At 51.5% G+C, this 12,564-nt stretch overlaps 1 protein-coding gene across 1 annotated transcript in view; it reads right to left on the bottom strand.

The window, feature by feature from the left end:
• Positions 1-12,564, bottom strand: part of efhc2 (EF-hand domain (C-terminal) containing 2) — a 218,498-nt gene that overhangs the window by 36,411 nt on the left and 169,523 nt on the right. Inside the window, exon 10 of the mRNA XM_038802085.1 lies at positions 348-544. Within this exon, the coding sequence (XP_038658013.1) occupies positions 348-544 (197 nt within the window). The remainder of the gene's footprint in view (positions 1-347; positions 545-12,564) is intronic.

Genomic DNA, 12,564 nt, shown 5'->3' with positions numbered 1-12,564 from the left:
TCAAGCCTCTACACTGCAGCAAGGTGGCAATCCATAGATGGATCCTCTGATGAAGAACAACAGACATCAAACACAAACAATATCGTTTCCTAACACCATGCTTTTCCTGGGTGCTGACATGAACTGTTTGACTACATTTTCCTGTTTTCCCTCTAAATACCACCTCAGGGACCAGATTGAGGAGTCAATTAACTTCTTATGCTGTACTGAGAGATCTTGGACTGAAATGGCCCATGTTTTTGGCTGCAGGTCCCAAAGTATTTTGTGCAAAGTTATTTACAGGAAATCCGATATTATGACGGTAACAAAAAGAAAATAAAGAGCAACCAAAATAACTTATAACCTACTTCATCTGCATTCTTCTCCATGTAACAGAAAGTATACTCGTCAGCGTCCACCAAACAAAAGTAGTTGCCATAAAGACAGAGCTTAGCTCCAATGTGCAGATCATGCTGCGTGAAGTACTCAGAAAGCTCACTCTTAAAAATTTCCTGGCCAGGTTTTTTTATTCGCACTCTTTCCAAAAATTTACCACCAGGCAGACCTGCAGGAGTAACAAATTGTTTTAACACACTGCATTTTAACAATACACAATGTGTCAATCTTTTAAAAAACGCTAATATAGATTTGTAATTGCTAAACCAGCAGGAGACATATTTATAGAATGTTAAGAAATTTAAATCAAACAGCTTGAAAATAGTACTTAAGCAATAAACAAAATTCAGTCCAAAGCAGGAGGCAAATCTGCCAGCCCCATATGATGCAGTATAGGAGAGGAAGTGTAAATCAGCCACTGAGGCTAAAGCTCTGGCAGCTCAGGCAGTCTGAGAGCAGGGCTGACACCTGCCACAGGGGCATTTCTGTACTTCTCTATCCTTCTTTGACTTGATCGGAATAGTGTGAATGGGGAGTAACATATATGGTTATGGGGAGTAATATCCACGCAGCACAGCAGCACAGTGGTTAGCACTGTTGCTTTACAGCTCCAGGGTCCCATGCTCGATTCCCGACTTGGGTCACTGTCTGTGAGGAGTCTGCATTTTCTCCCAGTGTCTGCGTGGGTTTCCTCCGGGTGCTCCGGTTTCCTCCCACAAGGCCCGAAAGAAGGCTTGTTAGGTGAATTGGACATTCTGAATTCTCCCTCATTGTACCCAAACAGGCGGCTGAATGTGGCGACTGGGGGATTTTCACAGTAACTTCATTGCCCTGTTAATGTCAGCCTACTAGAGACACTAATAAAGATTATTATTATTAGAAGTCTAAAGTTTAAAAAAAGATTAGCTTGCGTAATTTAGATTTGCATCACAAACTGTAGTTAAATTGAAGAACAGCTGGTTTAAGTGAAAATTTGTCAAGGAAAGCATGATTTCATTATTTAAAATTTTCACTGTTTTGAGTATTGAATCTAATTTGACGTGTATTCAAATCGTGCCACGAATGTTACTTAATCATATAAATAAATAATCGGTCCTGAATATTCATGTAAACTTAAGTACAAATTGATTGAAATTTGGAAAATCTAGATAAAGTGGCCTAGATTCATGACAGGATCAGCACTTCAAGAACCAGGCTCTCAGACTGCCTGAGCTGCCAGAGCTTTAGCCTCAGAGGCTGATTTACACTTCCTCTCCTATACTGCATCATATGGGGCTGGCAGATTTGCCTCCTGCTTTGGACTGAAGCAGCAGTTCAAAAACACCATTGTGTGAATTGGTGTGAGTGTGTGTTGGTATGTGGAGTTAAGGGTGTGTGAGAACCCCGAGGCTGGAGTGAGCCAGGCACACACTGTCACACACACTCTCACTCAGTCTCTCTCACATACGCAGGATTAGCGGGGTCGTTCCCTGCTCTTGTAGCCCCTGGGCTACACCTTAGAATGGAGTGCAAGCGAAAGGAACTCTGGAGTCTCCCCCGACACATGGCGCTGCCAACCCTGGTGACTGCTCTGTTGTTCCTTGTGTCTTAATAAATATCTATCCCGATATATCTATCCGTGCTCCCTCTAGTGCTTGCTCAGTTGTATTGCATCTACACAGATATACAATCACCACAACCGCTCTCCATGTAGCACAGGGACTGGGCCAACTCTCTCTGTGACTGGCTCAGGTCAGCCAGTGCCATGCCAATGCCCTCGACGCCATGATCCATTGTGACTGGGGCAAGCTCTGGAACGCTGCTGCAAAGTACAGGTGTCTCTGGTACAGGACAGGGCAGACCTGGCTTGTGCCTCAGCTACCACCCACACAGAGTGCCCCAGGCCTTGGACATCCTGACCCATGACCGAAAACGTCACCCCAAGGCCTCCACTGCGGACACCACCCGGGAGGTGTTGGCCTGGGTGGCATGCATGGTTGGCACCGTATCCTGCCCCTGCAGGCGGTTGGACTCCTCCAACTGTACTTGCAGGTGCTGGATGGTTGCTGACAACCCCTCATGTAGTCCCTGGCTCTGCGACTGCATCTCCAGCATCGATGGGACCACCCTTTCCAGAGACCCATCTGGACGGCAGCTAGTCCCTGGGGTCGGGCCGTCCCCCGATCATCCGCCCCCTCAGGGATTCTAACCTCCACCTGATGTACTGCTGCACATGTGTGGTGCATACCAGATACTGCCCCAGGAGGTTCTTCACTAAAATGCCCAACCTAGGTGAGTGTCTCTGGAATGGTGGAGGATGTCACATACACTTGTAAAGAAAAGTCAATGTCATCCCTGGACTGGTACTCCAGGGTATCACGGGCTGGCGTTTGGGGCCTCGCCTCGCTGCCTGGTGCTGCCTCATCACTGGATGTGTACTGCGGTTGTGGACAGGGGTGGGGGACACCAGGAGGGCCTGCCTCATTGCCAGGTGTTCCTGCAAGACACAAGACATGACGCATGGTTGGATCACGCGTTGGGGTGGAGTTGTGGGGGAGATGGGGTGGTGTGAGGGAGGTTGGGTAGCAGAGTGGAATGGGGAGGTGGTGTGGGGTAGTGGAGTGGTGTGGTGGTGGCGGGGTGGTGTGGGGCTATGCCATGCATGCTATAGAGACACCGCATCTCAGTGGGGGAACACTTGGTTCCCCAATGTCAACCTCCATCTCAGGGCCTGCCCTCTCCCCGGGCCGATCGACCAGGTCCAGTGCCCGCTGCTCCGCGACAGTGAGGGTCAGCAGGTCCGGCAGGCCCCCTCCAGTCTTCTCTCTGTCCCTGTGATTATACACTATTTTATCCTGGAGTGTTTATATGCGGTTGCAGCTTGTCAGCCGCTCGAGTGCCAATTCTGGCCACGGCGAATCAGACTTTTTTTCATTGCAATTGCTCTTGTTCCACGTGGCGCCGGTGCTAGCCCACTCACGGATCCTGAATTGCTCTGGGACCAGTAGAACACCACCGATTCAGGCCCAGCATCAGAGAATCAGAGAATCCAGCCCATATTCTCCCGCCGGAGGAGAACTGCACCTGCTTTGCCATCTCCCTGGAGTGAAAATCAGAAGCAATTCCGTGGTATCCCTTCCATGCCGATGAATACAAAGGATTTCCCTACCAAATCCTGTGGCCGTCCACCCCCCCCCCCCCAACCCCCCACCCCCCATCGCACCATAAAGCAGCCTCCAAGCTCCCGCACAGAGACCCCCTGACTAAGTAACACTTGAGAGATTGGAATATACTTTGTGCTTGGAATGCACTTACCCCTCTTTGATGTAGTCAATGTTTGTAAACATTGGGGTTTCACCACTTAGAGTCACTGATCCATGAAGGGCAGTAAATTAATCAAGGATGCAGCTGGTTTGTGGAAGCTGTCAACTACAGCCCACTACTAGAATGTTATGAATGGCTTGCAGCTAATGGTTCTGTGGGGTTGAAACACAGGCCACAGTTGTTCCCTTTGAGGAATGGACATGTAGAGCTTCCAGGTAAGTCTTACAGCTGTAATTTATTTTACTGCCTCTGTCTGGACTGCGCTCTAGCTTCCAGACAGGGATATCCTTTCTGGGGCGGGGGATGGGGAGTCCCTTCAGTCAGGTAGTCCCTGTGGGGGGGGTCTCTTTAGTCAGGAAGTTCCTGTGGGGGGACTCTTTAGTCAGGGAGTCCCTGTGGCAGCTCCTTTATTTAGGGGATCTCTGTGGTGTCCCTTTCATTAGGTGGCCTCTGTGGGGGGTCCCTTTAGCAGGAGGTCCATGGGGGAGGGGTGTCCCTGAAGGAGGTCTTCCTATTGCAGGTGTCCATGTTCTCCCTATTACAGGGGTCCTTGAGAGTTTTTCCCTATTGCAGGTAAACCTGGGGAGTCTCCCTATTAAGGGATTCGAGGGTCATGGGGGTTCTGGTAGAAGAGGAGTGGGCAGGTAGTGCATTGTGTGGGGGGAGGGTGGCCCTCTGATGGCATCCGGTGGAAACTCCCCTCGGGGGCTACCTCCTTGGCTCACTGCAAGATCCACTATGCCAGGGCCATGTTGGTAGAGACCACAAGTGATTTACACCCATGTTATTCCTAGCCCCGGGGACCGGAGAATCACAGAGAGCCGGAGCTTAGAGTACCGGGCCTGCTAAATGAATGCAAATGACTCATTAAGACCCATTTACTTTTTAAAAAAAAATTTTAGAGTACCCAATTCATTTTTCTAATTAAGGGGCAATTTAGCTTGGCCAATGCATCTACCCAGCACATCTTTTGGGTTGTGGGGGCGAAACTCATGCAAACATGGGGAGAATGTGCAAACTCCACATGGACAGTGACTCAGAGCCGGGATTGAACCTAGGACCTTGGTGCCGTGAGCGGGCTGTGCTAACCACTGCGCCATCGTGCTGCCCTTGAGACCCATTTACATCGTTCCACTGGTGCGCGGTCATGGACCACAATACTGGCACCAACGGCTGGGGGTCGGAGAATCGCATTGCGACCAGCGCCGATCCCAATTTCGAGATTCTCCGCTGCTTCGTGGAACCTGATACTGTCATCGGCTGACAGAGAATCCAGCCCTCAGTCTCTCTCACACTCTCTCACTCACTTTCTCTCACACACTCATACTCATTCTTTCACACAAATTCACACCCACTCTCAGTCACTCATTCGTTTACACAAGCTCACTCGATCACTCTCTCACACAGAAAATTTCACAAAAACACACACTCATTCAGTCTTTCACACGTACATCTTTACATATGTTCATGCTCAATCTCACACACTCACACATTCATTCTTCACACACTCCCATTCAGTCACACTTACGTACACACACACACACTCACTCTGTCATACTCCCTCACACATGCCCATTCACTCTCTTATACACAATCACTCACTCTTTCTCTCCCTTCCTCTCATACACTTATTCGTTCACTCTTTCACATATTAAGTGTTGGATGATGTAGACTTGCGAGGTTAACATATACCACCAACACCGAGGAAGGTTCAACTCTATTTTATTAATTAACTATGAACTAATTGACTACAAGAACTGTGGGTTTAAACAATGTTAGTTTAACTAGAGACCTAAGCCTGTCCGAACCAGGTGAATCTCTCAGCACGTGGTGTGAGTCTGTGCTAAACTTGATGAGCTCCTGTTCTACTGAGAGGCAGCATCCAGAATGAACGGGAACCGTGGTGCCCTCTGCCTTTATAGTGTGTGCATTCTAACTGGTGGTTGGCTGCGGTGTTTGTGCATATTGATTGGTCCCAGTGTATGTCCATCAGTGTGTGTCTGCACCATGATATACTGGTGTATATTATGACATCCCCCCTTTAAAAAAAATGTTGATGTGAATGTGTGACAATAAATAATGTGGGTGTGTTAAGAATGTACCTAACCAAGTGTGAGGTGCGAAGACATAACTACAAATCTGTATACAGGAAACAGTTATATACAAAGGAAGGTGCCTGGTGCAGATGATTAATATGCAGTAACTTGAACAAAAACAATGCTATTTACAAACCACTGGAGAACGATTTTAACAGGGAAGAAAACATCTCAGAAAGTCCACCTATTTGCAAAGTTCATAAATTCAGTCTCTGAGGTGGGCAACAAACTCTGGTTGACCGCCTCAAGGGTGGGTCGATAGCTACCAGGTCAGGAGCTGAGTGGGCTGCAGCACAGTCAGGGGGAGGCAGAGTGACCGGAAGCTCTGCACAGTCCATGGCAGGGTCAGCAGAGGAGCTGGGTGGGCTGCAGCACAGTCAGGGGGAGGCAGAGTGACCGGAAGCTCTGCACAGTCCATGGCAGGGTCAGCAGAGAAGCTGGTCGGAGGATCCCATGACGACTGTGGAACAGGGCGAAGGGCGCGCTGATTGCGGCGCCGAATGGATCCGTCCGGTAACCGGACCAGGAAGGAGCGGGGGGGCCACCTGCCTGAGAACAACAACAGGCGCAGACCAGCCACCATCCGGAAGATGGATGCGAACCGTGTTGTGTGGCTGGATGTCGGGGAGATCAGCAGCACGTGAGTCGTGTGTAGCTTTTTGTTTCGTCTGAGACATCTGCATCCTGTGGAGCACGGGGACATGATCGAGATTGGGGGTGAGAATCGATGTCACCATCGTCCTGAGGGTGCGGTTCATTACTAACTGTGCAGGCGACAGCCCAGTGGGGGGGGGGGGGGGGGGGGGGGGGGAGCAATAGGCTAGCAGAGCAAGGTGGAAGTCAGAGCCGCCATCAGCAGCCTTGCGTGCAGCCTCTTGACTATATGAACCACCTTTTCCGCCTTGCCATTGGACTGAGGGTACAGGGGACTGGACGTGATGTGTGCGAAGTTGTATTGTCTGGCAAAGCTGGCACATTCCTGGCTCGTGAAACAGGGGCCATTGTCTGACATTACTGTGAGCGGAATGCCATGCCGGGCGAACGTCTCCTTGCACGCCCGAATGACAGCCGAAGTTGTGAGACCGTGCAACCTGATGACCTGCGGGTAGTTGGAGAAGAAGTCAATGATGAGGACGTAGTCCCTGCCCAATGCGTGGAACAGGTTGATGCTCACCTTGGTCCAGGGTGATGTGACTAACTCATGGGGCATCAGGGTCTCCCTTGGTTGGGCGGGTTGAAAACGCTGGCAGGTGGGGCAGTTGAGTATCGCATTGGCGATGTCATCGTTAATGCCCGGCCAATAGACAGCTTCCCTGGCTCTGCGGCGACATTTTTCCACTCCCAGATGGCCTTCATGCAGTTGCTCCAGGACCAACTGGCGCATGCTGTGCGGGATCACGATGCGATCTAACTTTAGGAGCATCCCGTCAACAACCGCCAGGTCATCACGGACATTGTAAAATTGTGGGCATTGGCCCTTGAGCCACCCGTCTGTCATTAAGCGCATTACACGCTGCAGAAGGGGGTCAGCCATTGTCTCGTGGCGAATTTGTACCAGGCGTGCATCCGATGCTGGCAAGTGGGAGGCTGCGAATTGAACTTGAGCATCGATTTGGCAGACAAACCCTTCGTGATCGCATGGAGTGGTGACCGACCTGGAGAGGGCGTCGGCAACGACAAGGTCTTTGCCAGGGGTATAAACGAGTTGGAAGTCATACCTCCGTAGCTTGATTAGGATGCTTTGGAGGCGAAGCGGCATATCATTCAAGTCCTTTCGTATTATGTTGACAAGTGGACGATGGTCGGTTTCGACAGTGAACTGCGGAGGTCCATATACGTAGTCGTGGAACTTCACGACACCGGTCAGAAGGCCGAGACCCTCTTTCTCAATTTGCGCATAGTGCTGTTCCGTGGGGGTCTTTGCCCGTGACGGGGGCCCATGACGAGGCCTCATCTCGTTGCAGGAGCACGGCTCCAATCCCAGACTGACTGGCATCAGTAGAGATTTTAGTCTCTTTGTTCGGGTCGAAAAAGACCAGCACTGGGGCCTTGGAAAGATTCGCCTTCAGTTCCCTCCACTCGAGCTCATGGGCAGGGAGCCACTGGAAGTCCGTAGTTTTGCGAACCAGGTTTCTGAGGGCTGTGGTGTGCGAGGCAAGATTCGGAATGAACTTCCCAAGGAAATTCACCATGCCCAGGAACCGGAGGACCGCTTTCTTGTCCTCGGGCGTTTTCATGGATTTGATTGCCGCGATCTTGTCCTCATCCGGACGCACCCCTAAATGGGAGATGTGATCACCCAGGAACTTAATGTCCGACTGGCCGAAGGAACATTTGGACCTATTGAGACGGAGGCCATGTTCCTGAATGCGCTTGAAGACGCGCTTGAGGCGGGGTGGTGGACCAGATTATAATGTCGTCGACATATACCCAGACGTGTCGATTCTCTCCATCATCTGTTCCATTATTCGATGGAAAACTTTGGACGCAGAGATGATGCCGAATAGCATTCGGTTGTAGCAGTATTTGCCAAAGGGTGTGTTGAATGTACACAGCTTTCTGCTCGATTCATCCAGCTGGATTTGCCAGAAACCCTTTGAGGCATCTAGTTTTGTGAAGAGTTTGGCGTGGGCCATCTCGCACGTGAGTTTCTCACGTTTTGGAATCGGGTAGTGCTCCCGCATGATGTTCCGATTAAGATCTTTAGGATCTATGCAGATCCTTAGCTCGCCGGACGATTTCTTATCGCAGACCATGGAGCTTACCCAGTTGGTCGGTTCTATGACTCTGGATATAGCCCCTTGGTTCTGGAGGTCCTGGAGCTGTTGCTTGAGGCGGTCCTTAAGGGGCGCTGGGACTCTGCGATGTGCGTGTACCACAGGCGTGGCGTTGGGCTTGAGTAGAATCCTGTATGTATACGGGAGCGTGCCCATTTCCTCGAAGACATTGTGGTATTGTTGGATGACGGAATCGAGTTGCGCCCTGAAGTCTGTGTCAGAGGATGCAGACACGTCACTGGGAGAGAGTGAGTGAACCTTCTGCACTAAATGGAGCAGCTTGCATGCCTGCACACCAAGCAAGGAGGCTTTTGAGGCGGCAATGATTTCAAACGAGAGAACGGTAGCATGGTGGTTAGCATCAATGCTTCACAGCTCCAGGGTCCCAGGTTCGATTCCCGGCTGGGTCACTGTCTGTGTGGAGTCTGCACGTCCTCCCCGTGTGTGCGTGGGTTTCCTCCGGGTGCTCCGGTTTCCTCCCACAGTCCAAAGATGTGCGGGTTAGGTGGATTGGCCATGCTAAATTGCCCGTAGTGTAAGGTTAATGGGGGGATTGTTGGGTTACGGGTATACGGGTTACATGGGTTTAAGTAGGGTGATCATTGCTCGGCACAACATCGAGGGCCGAAGGGCCTGTTCTGTGCTGTACTGTTCTATGTTCTATGTTCTATGTAACAGCCGTGTGAGCACGATGTGTCACCTCGAGTTGGCAGGATCCACTGGCAGCGATAGCATTCCCATTATAGTCAAGCAGTTGACACGCAGATGGCAGGATGGCAGGCTAGACACAGAGGGGGCGATTCTCCACACTCACGACGGTGCGGAGAATAGCGGGGGTCGTAAATTTTTACGGCCACGCTAGTCTGACGCCCTCCCGCTATTCTCCCTCCCCCCCCCCACGCCCGCCTCCCGACACGAATCGCTGCCCGCCGTTTTTTTACGGCGAGCAGCGATTCTCAGCTGGCCGATGGGCCGAATTCCAAGCCCTTTACGACAGTTTTTAGGAACGTCAAACACACCTGGTCTGACCGTTCGTAAAAACGGCCGTAAAGTTGGGATCTTGGGAACTATGGCACCGATTGGCACGGCAATACCACGGCCGTACCAAGGGTGCCAGGGGCCCGCAATCGGTGGGCACCGATCGCGGGCAGCGGGTACTTACCCCGCGCACTCTTTGTCCTTCCGCCGCCCCGCTGTATCCATTCGCGGGGTGGCTGAGGGGCATCCCGGCCCGCGCATGCACGGGTTTCGCGCAAATGCGCGATGACGTCATCCGCGCATGCGCGGGTTGGAGTCTTCCGATCCGCGCATGCGCGGCTGACGTCATGTGACGCGTCAGCCGTCGCAAACTCTGGCAAGCGGGCTTAACGAAATTCGTTAAGCCCGTGATGCCGGAGTTCACGGCCGCGGCATGCTAGCCCCGACGGGGGACCAGAATCGGTTCCCGGTCGGGAGGGGGGGCGGAGGCTGGCGTCAAACCTGCCCGTTTTTGACGCCAGCCTCACGATTTCTCCAGGTTTCGGAGAATCACGCCCAGAGTTTGTGAAGGTCAGATGACGCAATGAGATTGGCGGAGGCGCCAGAGTCCAGGCGGAACCTCACAGGGGACCGGTTGACTAAGGGTGGCACACCACTCATCATCTGGGTCGATGATGTGAATGTGGATGGGTTTGGTGCCGCGCTTAGGAGACATCCTGTTCGTGGTTATGATGCCAACTTGAAAAGGCGCCTGCAAGTCATCGCTGGCAAAGTCAGAAGAGAATTCCGGAGCAGGTTCGCTGATAGCAGGCTGAATGGCCCTGATATCTCTGCGGGGCTGGGTGGACCTCCTAAAAGCAGCAGGCAGGGTGGGCCTGCACAGAGCAGCATAGTGGCCCAGTTTGCCACACTGCAGGCAGCGTTGGGTCTTCGCGGGACATTGCCACTTTAAGTGGATGGAGCCACAGTTGCCACACGCCGTTGCGTCAGCACGTTCGTTGCACCACCGCGCATGCGCTGGGTGATCCAGGAGGTGCGCGCCTGCGCAGAACGGTCCTCGATGTCACCACGTTCGTTGCGTGCCAGCGCGGGAGTCCGCGTAAAGCGCGCGAAATGGCCGCCATCGTCCAGACCCAGGCCCTGGAGAGACTTTATCATTTGGACCCGTTCTGCCTCGTGGGGAGCTTGCCGCGCCGTTTCAGTGGCCTTGATGCAGGAGTATCGCGTGGACGCGTGTTCATGGAGCACGTACGTCTCAATGGCCGTGGACCGGGTGAGCTGCTTCACTTTTAGTAGCTGCTGGCGCAGGGGCTCAGATTGGACATCAAAAATTATTATCTGGTCACAGATCATGGAGTCAGAGGTGGACCCGTAGCTGCAGGACTGCACAAGGACACGGAGGTGGGTGATAAAGACTGGAAAGGTTCATCCTTACCCTGAATTCGCTGTTGAAACATGTATCTCTCGAAGCTCTCGTTTACCTCGACCTCGCAGTGGCTGTTGAACTTTAAGAGGACTGTTTTGAACTTCGATTTATCCTGCCCATCAGCGAAGGTGAGCGAGTTGAAGATGTGGAGGGCATGGTCCCCAGCTGTGGAGAGGAAGAGAGCAATCTTCCGTGCGTCCGAGGCAGCTTCCAGGTCCGTGGCCTTGAGGTACAGCTGGAAGCGCTGTTTAAAAATCTTCCAATTAGAGCCCAGGTTCCCGGCAATGCGGAGGGGCGGCGGCGGGCAAATGGTGTCCATTCTGCAGGATGGCGTGTGACTGGTGGAAGGCTGATCACTGGTAGGCAGGTCTCAGAAGTACTGACATCCCTCAACTACTGGTACCATGAAGTGTTGAATAATGTAGACTTGCGAGGTTAACATATACCACCAACACTGAGGAAGGTTCAACTCTATTTTATTAACTATGAACTAATCGACATACGAGAACTGTGGGTTTAAACGATGTTAGTTTAACTAGAGACCTAAGCCTGTCCAAACCAGTTGAATCTCTCAGCACGTGGTGTGAGTCTGTACTAAACTTGATGAGCTCCTGTTCTACTGAGAGACAGCATCCAGAATGAGCGGGAACCGTAGTGCCCTCTATCTTTATAGTATGTGTATTTTAACTGGTGATTGGCTGGGGTGTTTGTGCATGTTGATTGGTCCCAGTGTCTGTCCATCAGTACGTGTCTGCACCATGATATACTGGTGTATATTATGACAACATACACCCTCACCCACTAATTCACCCTTATGTACACTCTCTCACACACATGCACCCTCACATCCTCACATGCGAAACCCCAATCGGTGCCCTCCACCTTCATGTAATTAAACATGGATACTTCCTCACCACTGAATCCTACCGCTTTCTTTTACAACTTTGAGGCGGAGCCAGATTGTTTGCATCCTCTATTGCTTTATTTCCTATTCCTGTACTGTTATTTGCCACTTCCATTCCTTTGTGCATCTTGATACTCCTTTCCAATGCTGCAGACTGGCCCCCAGCCTCTTCTACGTTCATCATCTGGCTTAATATCCCCTTATGTGGCTTGGTATCATGTTCTATAATGTTCCTGTGAAGCACCTTGGGATATTTTATTACATTAAATCAGTGTTCTTCAATCTCAGGGTCGCGACCCGCGGGTGGGTTGCGGGCGGGTGTCGGGAGGGTCGTGGAGCCATCCTTCGCGGCGCTCCCGATCGCGCAAATCCCTGCGCAGCAGCCGGCTTTTAATAACGCTGGCTGCAAGCGGCCTTTAAAATGGCTGCGAACAAGTAAAAAAAAATTCAGCCGATCGAGTCTGTACCACAACATGTAACGCACCTAAAACTCGGCCCATCGAGTCTGTACCACAACATGTAATGCACCTAAAATTCGGCCCATCGAGTCTGTATCACAACATGTAATGCACCTAATTTGCCAATCCTATTCCCATTTGCCAGCACTTGGCCCACAGCCTCGAATGTTAAAACGTGCCAAGTGCTCTTCAATGTACTTTTTAAAGTGTGTGAGGCAACCCGCCTCTACCATCCTCCCAGTCAGTA

This window comes from Scyliorhinus canicula, chromosome 7 (assembly GCF_902713615.1).
Source record: "Scyliorhinus canicula chromosome 7, sScyCan1.1, whole genome shotgun sequence".
Taxonomy (NCBI): Eukaryota; Metazoa; Chordata; class Chondrichthyes; order Carcharhiniformes; family Scyliorhinidae; genus Scyliorhinus; species Scyliorhinus canicula.
This window is presented reverse-complemented; position numbering and strand designations above follow the sequence as displayed.